This window comes from Ornithorhynchus anatinus, chromosome 4 (genome assembly GCF_004115215.2).
Source record: "Ornithorhynchus anatinus isolate Pmale09 chromosome 4, mOrnAna1.pri.v4, whole genome shotgun sequence".
NCBI lineage: Eukaryota > Metazoa > Chordata > Mammalia > Monotremata > Ornithorhynchidae > Ornithorhynchus > Ornithorhynchus anatinus.
Genome location: NC_041731.1, coordinates 79,061,052 through 79,077,541, shown reverse-complemented (window position 1 = coordinate 79,077,541; position 16,490 = coordinate 79,061,052). Strand labels below are relative to the sequence as shown.

Below are 16,490 nucleotides of genomic sequence, written 5' to 3'. Positions count from 1 at the left end.
TAAGTGACTTGCCCAAAGTCCCACAGCTGACAAGTGGCCGAGCCGGGATTTGAACCCATGACCTCTGATTCCAAAGCCCGTGCTCTTTCCACTGAGCCACGCTGCTTCTCTGTCCCGCAGGGAACTCACAGTCTAAGTAGGAGGAAGAGCCGGTATTAAATCCCTGTTTTGCAGCTGGGAAAACTGAAGCCCAGAGAAGTTAAGTGCCTTGTCCAGCGTCCCAGAGCAGGGAATGTGTCAGAGCCGGGATTAAAACCTAGGTCCTTTAACTCCCAGGCCCATCCTCTTTTCACTAGAATGACAGGAGAATATTTTTATTCCTGTCCATCTAGGGAACTTCTGCTTGAGAAGGGTTTATTTGTCAGTGAAGCTCTGCATTTGTTTAACCATGTGCATGTCTGAAGAACTGTCTGAGCCTAATGAAGTCCACATGAGTGTGTGAGAGGGAAAGGTGTGTGTGTGTCCATGCGTAAGGGTCTGACGATGTGTTTCTGCATTGTTTGGACAGAACAGGTGTGTGTTTGTGTGTGTGTGCGTGGGAGCATGCCCCCATCCTTTGGTCTTTGAGTTCCCATCTGGCCTCCCCAGTGTCGAGGTGAAAGTTAAAAAAAAAAAAACCTTCCGTGGGAGCCATAAGCAGGTTTTCAGGGGAGTTGGTTGGTGCACGTTGGTGACTAAGTGTTCTCAGGCAGCTGTGGGGAACCTAGGCAAATCCTTCCCTCTTCGGCTTCCATTCGAAGTCTGTGTTTTGTGTCCTCTTCCACCTTGCTGTGGTGGCGGTGGTGAATGGGGACATTAGGGTGGCCACTAAAGGAGCTGCCCATGAAGACACGCACGTCAACGCTGGGAGGTAGAGAAAAGTTGGGGGGACGGGGTGAGGCTTGGACTACGGGTGAGCAAGACCCAGGAGGGGCAGGACTTAGGACTGGGGGCCTCTGCCTCTCATTCATTGATTCAGTTGTATTTATTGTGTGCTTAATGTGTGCAGAGCTCTGTACTAAGAGCTTGGATAAGTTTGATACAACAACAAACAGAGACATTCCCTGCCCACAACAACCTCACAACCTGGGGGGCGGGTGGGGACAGACATCAGCACAAATAAATAAAATTGCGGATATGTACATAAGTGCTGTGGGGTTGGGAGCGGGGAAGAACAAAGGGAGCAAGTCAGGGTGATGCAGACTTGCCTCTCACCCTGGGCACAGAGAAAGGGCAACAGCAGACTGCCGCCTGCCACTGTCATTGCCCCAGTGAGATCATTTTCATACCAGAAAGGCCCTTCTGGCAATTCCTGATATCCTGTAACTGCATTCCAAACCATTCTCATTTATTTTCCCTCCCTACCTGGGCTTTTCCTTCTGCCTCTTTGTGTTTCTCCTTGTTCTTTTCCTCTCTTGTCCTTTTTACTTCTGACAGACCTGCAGGAAACACAGATCTTCTCTGACTAGTGTTCAGTGGGAAAATTCATTTCTTTTTCTTCTTATTGTGTCAGCATGCCCGAAGAAGCGGCTTGGGCTAGCGGAAAGACCGTGGGCGTGGGCAGTCATCCCCGCTCCACTGATTGCCCGCTGCATGATCTTGGACAAGTCTCATAACTTCTCTGGGCCTTTGTTTCCTCATCTCTAAAATGGGGGTGCAATTCCTGTTCTCCCTCTTATTTAAACTGTGAGTCTCACATCGGACAGGGACTATATATCTGATCTGATACACCTGTATCCATCCCAGCAGTTAGAACAGTGCTTGACACATAGCAAGTGCTTAACAAATACGATCATTATTATCACTTATTAGGAAATCCTGGATCCGCCACTTGACCGCTTTGTGATTTTGTGACTCAATTTTCTCATCTGTATACAGGAATTAAATTTCTATTTTCACTATCTCTTGGACTGTGAGCCCCATTTGAGATAGGGACTGTGTCTGCTTATCTTGTATCTAATCCCAGACACATAACTCTGTCCCTCTTAATATCTGACTGACTGCCACACACCCTATCTTCAAAGCTTAACTAGAATATCTCCTCCAGAAAGTAGCTCCTCCAGGAAGTGTACCCGAACCAACCTCTTATTTCCCCACCAGATTCACTCTTCCTTTTGCATCACCTACACTTTTGGGGTATGTATCTCTTAAGCATTTTGATACTCACCCTATTCCAACCCTCAACGCATTCTAGCCCCATGGTATTTATTAGCCTTCGGTAATTCATTTCAACGTCTGTCTTCCCCACTATATTTTAAGTTCCCTGAACATGTCTACCGACAGTATTGCATCTTTCTCTCCTAAACCTTTAGTACAGTGCTTTGAACACTCAGCAAGTGCTCATTAAATACCATCGATTAACAAATGCTAAAATTATTGTTATTGAAAGAAAACTCATGGATTTAATTACTTTCTAAATTTTCTTAAATTAGAGTTCGGAAAATGCCAAGTGACACAAATTTTCCTTTGCAACGTTGAGATGTTTTAACTATTACTGTTCTGTAAATTTTCTCTTTTGAGATTAGGAATAAAAACACTTAAATGATCTCAGCTGCATGTAAATGGGCTAATCATGTTCAAATCCTTTGTGTGGATCTATGGAACATGGATAGAAATGGAAGGGAGATTTTGCTAAAGGGAGAAGGCCTATACTCTAAAAGCTTTTCTGCATGGATTGTGACCATCATAGTGCAATCATTTTTTTTCTAAATATGCTTATAATTGGACCCAATGGGGGTCTTTTTCTTTGATCAGATCACAGTAACTGTGACTTTACACTGGAAAATGTCACTACTGTGAATCTCTATCACCTGTAGAGCTAGTCTTTCCTCTGATACCATGTCCATTCCTCATTAGCATTATTCAAAGTTTAGTTGCTAATTAGGTTGACACTTCCAATACAATCATCATCTACAAGAACAGCGAGACCACATGCTTTAAAGAAACAAAAATATTCTTCTTTTGCATACATTCATGAAGATTCAGTACTTGTTCTCCCTCATCCTTAGAATGTGGACCATGACTGTGACAAGGACTGTCGGTGTTTAGTACAGTGCTTAGTACATTACAGTGCTTGGTTTAACAATTGCCACAGTTGTTATTAATGGATAACCAACACAATTTTGGTTATAAAAAAGTTTCATAAGGGAAAAATGGTCCTATTTAAAAACAACAGCCCACATATTAGATTTTCATTAGATTTATTTAAATGGCATTTAATGTAAACTTTGTTATATAGTAAATCCTCAGCTTGTTAAGGACTGTCCTGTAAAGCCATTTCTTGTTAAAAAGGGCAGCACTTAGATTATTCCTGAATTAACACTGTTTCTGCCTTATTTCACATTATGACACATTTGACTTTAAAATACTAATTCCTTTATGGCCTTTGTCTGGAGGATTGGTCAGTAGTGTTTTGGGGCACTGTATAGAAGATGTATGGAAATGGAGAAGTGATCTCACAAGATAGTGTGGGAGAGAGGACTGGGGAGATGGAGTGGAAGGGCTTCCCTAATGTCTAGGTGGAGTAATGTGAGAATATCAGACATTCTGTGATGTTAAAGTTAAACTTCTTATGGAGGAACCTCTCCGATTCAAAATAAATACCTTGATGCGGTTATGTTACTCATCTTCTTGCCAAGATCATTTTCTACAAAAGTGCTCATTCCATGTTTCTCTGCTCCTCAAGAACCTCCAGTAGTTGCCCATCCACCTCCACATTAAACAGAAACTCCTTTACCACTGACTTTAAAGCACCCAATCATCTTGCCCCCAGTACTTTTGCTAGCTTCTTTCTACTGGCTTCTTTCCCCCACTCTAGACGGTAAGCTCATTGTGGGCAGGGAATTGTCTGTATATTGTTGTATTGTACTCTCCCAAGCGCTTAGTACGGCGCTCTGCACACAGTAAGTGCTCAGTAAATACGACTAAATGAATGAATGAATGAATGAATGAATGAATACTGCAACTCAGCTGCACTCCTCTGATGCCAACCTTCTCGGTATTTTGATCTCATCTGTCTTGTTGCAGATCTCTCACCCATGTCCTGCCTCTGGCCTGGAAAGCCCTCCCTTTTCATATTTGACAGACAAATCCTCTCCTCACCTTCAAAGCCTTTCTGAAGGCACATCTCCCCCAAGACGCCTCCCCTGACTAAGCCCTCATTTCCTCTTCTCCCACTCCCCTCTGCATCACCCTTGCACTTGAATTTGCTCCCTTTGGTCACCCCACCCTCAGCCGTACAACATTTTATGTTCATTCAATAGTATTTATTGAGCGCTTACTATGTGCAGAGCCCTGTACTAAGCGCTTGGAATGTACAAATCGGTAACAGATAGAGACAGTCCCTGCCCTTTGACGGGCTTACGGTCTAATCGGGGGAGACGGACAGACAAGAACAATAGCAATGATTCATTTGTTTATATTAATGTCTCTTTACCTCTTTAGACTATAAACTCAATTTGAGCAGGGAATGGTTCTACAAACTCTGTTACATTGTTATTATAATAATAATTATGGTATTTGCTAAGTGCTATGTGCCAGCCACTGTACTGAGTGCTAAGGTGGGTACGAGCAAATCGAGTTGGACACAGCCCCCGTTCCACATGGGACTCATTCATTCATTCAGCAGGCAACAGATAGAGACAGTCCTTGTGCATTGACGGGCTTACAGTCTAATCGGGGGAGACAAACAGGCAAAAACAATAGCAATAAATAGAATCAAGGGGATGGACATCTCATTTAAACAATAACAAATATATAGAATCAAGGCAACATACATCTCATTAACAAAATAGATAGGGTAATAGTCTTGTTCTTTACAGATGAAGAAACTGAGGCCCAGAGAAGTGAAATGACTTGACCAAGGCCACGCAGCAGACAAGTGGCAGAGCTGGGATTAGAATCCGTAACTTTCTGACTCTGAGGCCCGTGCTCTATCCTCTACACCAAGCTACTTTCCTGTACTCTCCCAAGTTCTTAGTACAGTGCTCTGCACCCATTAAGCACTCAGTAGATACAATTGATTGACTGATCTTCTAGACTGTAAATTCTTTGAGGGCAGGGAACATTTCAACCAACTCTGTTAAACTGAACTATCTCAAGCACTTGATACAGTGCTCTGCACACAGTAAGTGCTCAATAAATGCCAATGACTGATTGATCTACAGTTGATTGAATAGCCAGTTCTGGGTAATTTTACGAAATATAGGGTATCCAACCTTGGTTCAGGAAACAACCCCCATTTATAAAAGAGAAGCAGCGTGGCTCAGTGGAAAGAGCCCGGGCTTGGGAGTCAGAGGTCATGGGTTCGAATGCCGACTCTGCCCCTTGTCAGCTGTGTGACTGTGGGCAAGTAACTTCACTTCTCTGTGCCTCAGTTCCCTCATCTGTAAAATGGGGGTGAAGACTGTGAGCCTCATATGGGACAACCTCATTCCCTTGTATCTACCCCAGTGCTTAGAACAGTGATCTGCACGTAGTAAGTGCTTAACAAATACCAACATTATTATTATTATAAAACTGGTCCTATGAGGAAGTTGGTCTTCCACTTGGATCTGTGACCTTTGGGGTTTTGCTTTTTGTCCCACCGTCAACCCCTCAATACTTGTGTACACATCTATAAATTCTACATTATTATTCATTAATTCATATTAATGATTGTCTCTCCATCCAGACTGTAAGCTCGCTGTGGGCAGGGAATTTGTCTACCAACTCTACTGAACCGTGCCCTCCCGAGAGTTTAGTATAGTGCTCTGCACGTGATAAGCCCTCCAACGCCATTGATTGGTTGCTTGACTGATTTTGCCCAACAACATTTTGGCTTGAGACAGTTTTCAGGATCCAGTTGAATTGGAAATCCAACTTCTTCCTTTATTAGGCAACTGTGACAAAAATGGAAGGTAAATGAAGGTTTGTGAACTGCACGGAAGTCAGTCTTCTCCTCTCTAATGTATGTATGTATGTTTGTGTCTTTGTTTAGCTAGCCACACAATAGGAAGTGCAGTAGAATGTGGGGAGAAGGACTGATTTCCTTTCACAAATTATTTTTCTTCCCCAAATGAATTCTGTGATCGTGTGGCAATTTTTCTTATCAAATAAATTGTAAGACATCTACCTACCTTTTGATTGCTGTGTACTCCTTGGATTAGGTTAGATCAGAATTTTAAAAATCAAGCACTGGGTGGGACTGCCTTTCCTTGTAGTTGGTACTTTTGTGATGAAAAATCTTTTATTAATATTCCCCATTCACCCGCCAAAATCATTGTAGTTGCAGTTCCATTGAACAATCATTCCCCACCTTCCAAAATAGTGAATCTGTGGCAACTCTCCCATCTTCACTGAGGGACAAATGTGTGTGCATGTAATTGAGCATTGAAAAGAAAGTCAAGGGGTAAGTAAAGCCCAAATGACCTCAACCATTAACTGTACCTCTGCTAAAGGAAAGAAGCCAAACTGGCTTCATCTCCAATAAGAGACACATGTTCCGATTGTTAAAAATCTGCAGGAAAGCAGCTTGCAAGCAGTTTACGATAAAATAATTAAAGCTTCTTTGTGTTAGGAGGCCTTGGGAAGAAAAAAGAGAGCATAAACCAATTTGCATTAGCACTTTTCCATCCTCTCTCACTTGCCTTTCAATTAACGGACCAGCAGGTGCTCTCTGCGGTGGAAACGATAAGCTATCAAGGAGGAGGATGAGTTTCTGGCTGATCCACGGACACTGGGGTTCTCCTGCTGATTGGGTTCGTACCTCGCCACTCCAATTTCGGAAGTGTTAATTTCACTTCTCCTCTCTGCCACGCAGGTCTCGACCTTGAAAAGTAAACTGAAGAAGCAGTCGACAGCCACTGGCGACGGAGTGGCCCGGGCTTTCCTGAGGGCCCAGGCGGCTCTCTTCGGCTCCTACAGAGATGCCCTGAGATACAAACCCGTAAGAGTCTCTCACCATTTCCACATCTCCGTCTTTTCTTGAAATGAGATAGCGGGGTTAATGAGCCTATACCAGCAACCTGTAGAAAAGCCTTTTTAAATCCAAATTGGGACAGCTCAGTAGGGAGTTCAGATCAAACTCAGATAACAATTATAATAATGATGATGATAATTAATAATGGTATTTGTTAAGCCTTTACTATGTACCAGGCACTGTGTACTAAGCCCTGGGGTTGGTACGAGCAAATTGGGTTGGACACCGTCCTTGTCCCATGTGGGGCTCACAGTCTCAATCCCCACTTTACAGATGAGGTAACCAAGGTTCAGAGAAGTGAAATGACTTGCCCAGGTTCACACAGCAGAAAGGAGGTGGAGCTGGGATTAGAAACCATGACTTTCTGACTCCCAGGCCCCTGCTCTGTCCACTTTATCATGCTGCTTTTCAGTGCACTCTCTCTCTCTCTCCCTCTCCTTTTCCCTCTTCCTCGCCCTCTCCTTTTCCTTCTTCATCTTCCTCTCTCTATTCTGAGCATTAAAATTCTCTTGGGTATTTACAGAGGGCAACTCTTAAATTGACTTTCCATAAATTAACTGATGCTCAGAGAAGTTAAAGTGACTTCCCCATGGTCACACAGCAGACAAATGGTGGAGCTGTGATTAGAACCCACGACCTTCTGACTCTCAGACCCATATTCTATCCACTAAACATTGCTTCTTTCTTTTCCATCATAGCATCCTGGATCAATATTTTGCCTAGGAAGTTGCAGAGTAGGTAATATTGATTCATTTAAGAATGGTTACCTAATCCCTATCATCTCTGTAAAATGGAAAATTAAACCCATCATTTATCTCTGGACTTTGCAGGGGCTGCTCACTTAGCATTTATGCTTAGGGCTCAGCCAATGAGAAGCAGCATGGCTTAATGGATAGAGCATGGGCTTGGGATTCAGAAGGACCTGGGTTCTAATCCTGGCTCTGCCACTTTTCTCCTGTGTGACCTTGCGCAAGTCACTTAACTTCTCTGTGCCTCAGTTACCGCATCTGTAAAATGGGGATTAAGACTGTGAACCCTATGTAGTCCATGGATTATGTCTGACCTGATTAGCTTCTGTCTACTCCAAAACTGAGTACAGTGCCTGGCCCATAGTAAGCACATAATAAATACCGTAAAAAAGGGGATAGGAATATTATCCTCGGGCAGTTTCCGTTAAAGTTACCGAACATGAATGATAGGAAGGAAAAGTAAAAATCCTGGGGGATAAAATTTTGTGTGAAGTAATTAGTGGCAAACACAACAGAGAATGGTCTCTCCGTTTTCCTCAATTCAATGCAATTTACAAACTCAGGTTTTGTTTCTCCTTCAGGCATTTTGCTTTCTGGAATAGTTTTTTAAATCAAATAAATTTTGTGTTTATGAATGGATTTCCAGAAAATTAAAAAAAAATTGTTATAGGGTATGGGACCTTTCACCTTAGCCAGTTAAAGTGATTGTCATTTGATAGTTCTTCCATAATTCAGATAAACTTGGCTGAGCCCTGGGGCTTGGGATAGTGATGACTGCCCCAAAACTGCCCTCGTTCATTTAGTTATGGAATTTATTAAGAGTTCAGCTTCACAACATGGCTAAAATTCACCCTTTCTTCCCCATTCAAACTGCTACCGTGTTAATCCAAAAACTTCTCCTGTGCCGCCTTGATTACTGTATCAGCCATCTTGCTAACCTCCCTGCCTCCTGTCTCTCCCTGCTCCAGTCCATACTTCACTCTGCTGCCCGGCTCATTTTTCTACAAAATTGTTCAGTCCGTGTTTCTCCACTCCTCAAGAACCTCCAGTGGTTGCCCATCCACCTCCGCATCAAACGGAAACTCCTCACCATTGGCTTTAAAGAACTCAGTCACCTTGCCCACTCCTAACTCACTTCACTTCTCTCCTACTACAACCCAGCCACTCGCTTCACTCCTCTAATGCCAACTTGCCACTGGCCTGGAACACTCTCCCTTTTCAGATCGGACAGACGAATACACTCCACACCTTCAAAACCTTGTTGAAGGTCTGTCTCATCCAAGTGACCTTCCCTGTCTAAGCCCTCATTTCCTCTTTTCCCACCTTTGTTGTCACCCTGACTTGCTCCCTTTATTCACCACCCTCCCCCCTGCCCCCAGCCCCACAGCACTTATGTACATATCCATAATTTATTTATTGATATTAATGCCTGTCTCCCCCTCTAGACTGTAAGCTCGTTGTGGGTAGGGATTGTGTCTGTTATATTGTTGGGCTGTACTTTCCCAAGCACTTATTATAGTGCCTGCACATAGTAGCCACTCATTAGGTACTATTGACTGATGGATTAGTAGGTACCAAGTATCCTATTCCCATTTTACAGATGAGAAACTCAGGTACAAAATGATTAAGTGACTTGCCCAAGATCATATTGCAACTCTGAAGCAGAGTTGGGTTTTCTGATTCCCGGTTGACTAGACCACAGTATTGTATTCTCCCAAACACTCAGTACAGTGCTCTGCACACAACCAATTCCATTGATTGATGGAATAAGAGTTTCCAATGGACCAGAACTGTATCATCGGCTGCTCCCGAAACTCCTCTCCCTGGCCCGAGGCCAGTTCAGCTGATCCATTCTAGCAGTGGATCTTTCTTCCCTCTCCTCTTCTTCAGCCCCAGCAGAAGCTCCACTACCATTCCGTGGCAACAGAAAGGTTATTTTCTGCTGTTCCAGCCCAAAGCAGCATCCTTAATGTTTTTTTTTAAATTCTGTGAGTGCAGAACCACAAAATCCAGGCCATTCTTGTCTAAAGAGGGATTTCTGCTTATGTCAAATTAAATGGTCAGCCGACTGAATTGTGTCATTAATCATATCGTGTCACTGAATAGGCCAAATCAAACCATAATTCTTTTTTAGTATTTTATGCTATTGTTTGAATTGAGGAAATAGATTCTATCTGATAGTTTTTAAAAGTGCCTCTTTCCGCTCTGTGAAAGTATTGGAATTAAGAGTAGAGAATTGAAATTCAATTGATTTCCATCATTCGGATTTTGATTGCACTTCTTTAGTTCAGCAGATTGAAGGGTTCTACCCATGAATTAGAGTGCAAATGAATGTTTTGATTTAGAAGCAGTGGAAGCAGTGTGGCACAGTGGATAGAGCATGGGCTTGGGGGTCAGAGGTCTTGGGTTTGAATCCAGCTCCACCACTTGTCAGCTGTGTGACTCTGGGCAAGTCACTTAACTTCTCTGTGCCTCAGTTACCTCATCTGTAAAAATGTGGGTTAAAGCTGTGAGCCCCCCGTGGGACAACCTGATAACATTGTATTTACCTCAGTACTTAGAACAGTGCTTAGCATATACTAAGTGCTTAACAAATACCATTATTATTACTATTATTTTCTGACTATCCCCACTGGCATCTTTATGGCGTAGAACTATTAATCATTCAATGGTATTTATTGCACTGCACTAAGCTCTTGGGAGAATACAGTGTAACAGAGTTGCTAAACATGTTCCCTGCCCATAACCATCTAGAGGATTAAGTAAATAAAATTTCAGTCAGTAGAATTCAAGTGCCTACCGAGTGCAGAGCATTGTATTCAGTGTGTGGGACCTTTCAGTAGAGTTAATAGACATGATCTCTGCCCTTGAGGAGCTTACAGTCTAATAGAGCAGACAGACAGAAAGTTATTTACAGTTGGGAGGAAAAAGAATGGAAATATTAATTATCTTACCCATAAGTCCTTAAATAGTGGAGCATGTAAATCAATATGAAGAAACCATTTCTGTATATTTAAAGGTCGAGGTATGTGGATTTCCTTTTTTAATGGATGCTTTCATACTTCAATGACACCTATTTATTTTTCTTCTGGAACATAAACTTGAAGGCCGGGAAGATCATAGTACCATTGGAATTCCTCAACCTTTTGAAAGCTAAACTCCCAGCATTCACCGTTAAAGACATCCTTTTATCCTTAGAATTTCCTAACTCGTTTTTCAATTTATCACATTCTTATCATAACTTAAAGTTTTGTTTAGGTTCATTTTTAGTCTCTCTCTTTTTTAGTGGTAGCTGTCTCCCCTTCCTTTCCCTCAGTGTTCAAGCAAGGTGAGAGTAGGGCAGGGATGCTGTTTTCTTTTCTATGACTTCATGTTTCTTTTGGCTCGGTCTTTGAATGAGAGCCAAACTTTTTTTAGCATAGGGAATAAATCTTGACAGTTGTTTATACTTCTTTATCTGCAAACATGACATGTTTTTAAGGAAGATGATTTGTTTCTTAATTGTATGTAAAATAGATTTTTGTTACAAGCATTATCATGATGAATTGCATTCATAATAGTTTGTGTTTTATCATTACTGGTTATGTTTTCGTAAAAAATATTTTTCACAAATTATCAAGGAGGTTTGTCATTTTTGTCCACTTTCTTGGTGAAGCCAAGAAGCTAAGTGTAGTAGGTGAAATTATTCACAGCTCTGACTTAATTCTTGAGCCAGTAGCCTCTGTAGTGGAACACTATTGGAAAGAATGCCTTTGTGTTTTATTGTTACAAGTGTGACTTCACTAAAATAGAATATTAATCTCACTGGAAATGTTTACAGGTAAGCTCAAATATCTGGTTTTCAGAGGCAAAGTTACTATTTCTGCTTGATTACACACCCATGTCTTGTCTTTGTGATTGGCCAAGGTTAAGATCATATGGCCAATTAAGACCGTCTCAAATGATTATCTTGCATTACCCCAGAGCTTAGTTCAATTCTGGCAGAGAGTAAGCACTCAGTAAATGCCGGAACTAGTAAGACTAGCCATGTGTGTGCCTTGGAAATCTTTGCTACCTATCAGGGAACTGCTTGATTTGTTTCCAAAAGGGTACAGTTCACGTGCCTTCAAGGATTCAAGCCAGTAGTAGTAATATTAATTTCATTAATTAATATTAATTTCATTGAGTGCTTATTGGGTGCAATGCACTATTCTAAATGCTAAGGAAGTACAAAACAAAAAAGGGATGTCTTCCCTGCCCACAAGGAGCTTACACTCTAATGGAGGAGACCAACATAAAAATATTGACAGAGTTGTCCAAATAAACAGTAAAGTGTACAATTGAATAAATGTGAATGCAAAAGTGCTGAGGTTTAGTGAAGTACCTAAGTGCCAAAGATGACTGATGGGTGTATATAACTTGGGGTTCTGGGAATTAATGCAGGAAGGCTTGTTTGATGCCGTAACCACTCAGTAAATATGATTGATTGATTGATTGATTGATTGGAGGAGTGAAAGAGGTAGGATTACAGGATAGTAAAGAGTACTGAAACCCCAGATGCCAAAGATTCGCATAATCTGTTTGAACAAACTTGTAGGCAGTTGTGACAGAAATGTAATAATAATAATAATAAAAATAATAATAACTGTGGTATTTGTTAAGCGCTTACTATGTACCAAGCACTGTACTAAGTGCTGGAGTGGATATAAGCAAATTGGGTTGGACACAATCCCTGTCTCATGTGGGGCTCATAATCTCAATCCCCATTTTAGAGATGATGTAACTGAGGCACAGAGAAGTTAAGTGACTTGCCCAAGGTCACACAGCAGACAAGGGGCAGTGTGGAATTAGAACCTGTAATAATGTGACTCCCAGGCCCGTGCTCTAGCCACTACATCACCCTATTCCCTAAGAGTTTTGGATCAGGCCTTAAAGACTCCCGGACCTGTGCTTTTTCCACTAGGCCACCTGCTTCTCGTGGCTGTCCAGACTTTTCTGGAGCAGAGATAGGAGGTTTGGCCAGTGGGCTATTGAAAAAAAGTCAGGCTGCAGCTGCTGGAGATCAAGGAGGCAACAGGAAACGTGAGTGGGGCTAGTGACAGGGGATTCCAGGTGACTGTGAACAAAAAAAAGTCACTGAATGCCCAGTGATTACTGTGTTTTTAAACTACTGTCACTGACTCATGATCACTAATATTTATAGTGCAATTTTCTCAGATATGTGTCCCAGTATTTAGGTATCACGGAAATGCTCAAGTGGCATTAGATGGAGAAAAAAGAAATATTGGTCAGGGGAGAACTGGAGATGTGATTTCAAGAGGGCTTTAAAGATTGGGAAAACAGTGGTCCCCACACTGTGAAGGTGAAAGGAGCTTTCAGCAGAAGGGCACAGTCTCTAGACTGTAAATTCACTATGAACACTGAATGTGCCTTCCGATTTTGTTTTAGTGAACCTTCCCAGGGCTTAGTTCAGGGTTCTGCACACAAAAGTGCTCAGTAAATACCACTGATGAATTGGTAGGGTGCAAGCGAAAAGTCAGTAGTAAGAAAGACAAGGATGGTTACAGTGTGTAGGTTGGCTCGAGAGGAGCAAAGCGTGTGGGCTGAGGGTAAGTAGAGGAGGCCGGAAGAGAGCTGATGATGAGGGAAAATGGAAAGGTGTAGCCCCCAACAGAACTAAACAGAGAAATTGAAATGTAATTATTTATTGTCTTTGTGTTTTTTCATCCTCTCCAACCATTTTTCCTTTTTTTGTCAGTCTACCATATTTGTTCCACACTTACTGTGTGCAGATCACTGGACTAAGCACTTGGGAGAGTACAGTATAACAGTATAACAGACACATTCCCTGCCCACAGTGAGCTTACAGTGTAGAAGGGGAGACAGACATTAGTATAAGTAAACTACAGATATGTACATAAGGGCTGTAGGGCTGGGAGGTGGGATGACTAAAGGGAGCAAGTCAGGGTGATGCAGAAGGGAATGGGAGGAGAAGAAGAAAGGAGGGCCTAGTCAGGGAAGGCCTCTCGGAGGAGATGTACCTTTAGTAAGGCTTTGAAGGTGGAGAGAGTAATTGTCTGTTGGATATGAGGATGGAGAGGGCTACAGGCCAGAGGCAGGTTGTGGTCGAGAGGTCGGCGGTGAGATAGATGAGATTGAGGTGCAGTGAACTCTCTGCACCGAGACCCATTACTCCCTTGGGCACGGGGTTTACCTTGTTAAAACCCTGGCAAAGGAGGCCAAGAGTATCTTCAGGATGAGGGCAGTGTTGAACATCATCATCATCATCATCATTATCATTATTATGGTATTAGTTAAATGCTTACTATGTGTCAAACACAGTGCTAAGCTCTGGGGTAGATACAGGATATTCAGACTGGACAGAGACCCTGTTCCACTTGGGGCTCACAGTCTTAGCAGGAGAGAGAACAGGTATTGAATCCCCATTTTCCGGTTGAGAAAACTGAGGCAAAGAGAAGTTAAGTAGCTCCTCAGGTCATACAACAGTCACAGTTGTACACATACAACAGTCAACTTGCCCACAGTCACACAGCTCTGCCACTTGTCAGCTGTGTGACTGTGAGCAAGTCACTTAACTTCTCTGGGCCTCAGTTACCTCATCTGTAAAATGGGGATTAAGACTGTGAGCCCCATGTGGGACAACCTGATTCCCCTATGTCTACCCCAGCGCTTAGAACAGTGCTCTGCACATAGTAAGCGCTTAACAAATACCAACATTATACACCAGGCAAATGTCGGAGCCAAGATTAGAACCCAGATCCTCAGACCCGGGTTCACACTCTTTCCACTAGGCCATGCTGCTCCTCATCACTGTATTTGTGAAGTGCTTACTTTGTACTAAGCATTGTACTAAATACTGGATAGCTAAAGGTAGTCAGGCCATACCCAGTCCCTATCCCACATGGGGCTCACAGTCAAAGTAGGAAAAAATGGTAAAGAATAATAAATAAGAAGAAGAAGAAGAAAACGGACTCTTCTTTCCCTCCTGGGAGCTCAAAACCATTGATTATTACTGCCCCTTTTTATACTTCAATCCTTGAAGTAGTCGAATGAATTGCAAAAGTCATTACTGCTAGGTAACATCAAAACTGGAGCTGGAATCCTGGCTTCAATTCACAGTCCTTTTCTTCCCACTAGTGGCCTCCTGATTCACCTCCATTTCCTAGGCTTTGCACTGATGTCACAAATGGTTAACTCTCAGCAGGTGCCATTAAAATGATTTCATGTTTGATACAATGAGGTCAGTATAACCCCAGTGACTAAATGAGAGTCACAGTTTAGAGATAGGTGAATACTCACAAACCAAAAATAATCATTAAAACCGTGATGTAAAGTGCAAGTGCATGTAAGTATGAGTAATTTAATGCAATATAATTTTACAGCGATGGTTATAAAACCTCTGGGGGTATTTTGACCTCACAGGATCTGCTGAAGGTTCACATTTCCCCAACCCAGATCATCAGCTATACAATTTTAGAGAATTTTGTTTCTGTCCACTCGGGAAATTTATGCTGGAAACTTAGAAAATAAAAAATCATTCTGATTTATCATTAAATATAATTTCATTTAAAAGTAAGCTCTTTTCCGAAATTGAGTTCCATCTTTTTTTTTTAAATCACTGATTTTATTTACTATTTTCAGTTTAAAATAAGCGGTCCCTGGGAGGTACATTTCAAATGTGAAATTCAGCTTCCTAGCCAACATGATTAAAAAAGCAGGTACCTTCTGTGGGAAGAGTTGGTTAAACCCGGGTATTAGCTTTCGAATTTCCAGTTTAAAATTCCCCTGGGTTTGATCGAACACATCTTGAACGTAGGTCGTGGAACTGCAGACCGGCCTGGAGGGCAGCAGTTGGGTGATGAGTTGCTCTGTTTGAGCAAAGGTGTCACTCAGATTGGGATACCAAGGGGCAGGCTCGAAAATAGGACAGGACAAACCCCATAATGCAGCTTGGAACTAGGTTTCTATGCACAAAAATGCAGGAGGAAGTGTTTTGGTCTTGCCTTGGATTTTTTTCAGGCTTACGCACACACGGATAGAGTCTAACATCGTCTTTGAATGTGAAGAACGGCTAGTTATGTGTATTCTGTTCTTACAGAAAGAGCCTATTTTGATTCATAATTCAGTATTTACTCCAAACCTTGACTTTTCACAATGACCCGTAACAGTGGGGTAATGCCTTGCCTGATTCCATATATTTAATTGTGCGTGGGCAACATGCTGTAGTAGATAGAGCCGGGGCCTGGAGTCAGAAGGTCCTGGGTTCTAAATCCAACTCCGTCATGTGCCTGCTTGGGCAGTCACTTCACTTCTCTGTGCCTCAGTTACCTCATGTGGAAAATGGGGACAGGGACTGCGTCCAACTCAATTTGCTTGTATTCACCCCAGTGCTTAGTTCAGTGCCTGGCACATAGTAAGTACCTAACAAATACCATTGTCACTATTATTATTATTGTCCCCTTTCCATCAGTCATTCAATCAATCAATCAGTCAATCGGTGGTGTATTTATTGAGTTCTTACTGTGTGCAGAGCACTATACTGAGCACTTGGGAAAGAACAATACAATAGAGTTGGTAGAAGCAAACCCTTCCCACAAGGAGCGAACAGTCTACAGGAGGAGACAGACAATAAAACAATTTTTTTACGGTATTTGTCAAGTGCTTACTGTATGGCAGTCACTGTTCTAAGCGCTGGGGTAAATACAAATTCGCTTCTCAGGGTCACACCTGGAGAGTTTCCAGTACTCCACTATGGGAGGGAGAGTCATGCAGAGGCCTATCCATTCCATTCCTAGCTTGGCCAG

The 16,490-nt window shown here is 42.3% G+C and overlaps 1 protein-coding gene across 3 annotated transcripts in view; it reads left to right on the top strand.

Annotated features, from left to right (window-relative positions):
• DENND1B (DENN domain containing 1B) overlaps positions 1 to 16,490 on the top strand; it is a 302,717-nt gene that overhangs the window by 222,076 nt on the left and 64,151 nt on the right. For all 3 annotated transcript variants that reach the window (XM_029062651.2, XM_029062649.2, XM_029062648.2), the window contains one exon: positions 6,779 to 6,904. In XM_029062651.2, coding sequence (XP_028918484.1) covers positions 6,779 to 6,904 — 126 coding nt within the window. The remainder of the gene's footprint in view (positions 1 to 6,778; positions 6,905 to 16,490) is intronic.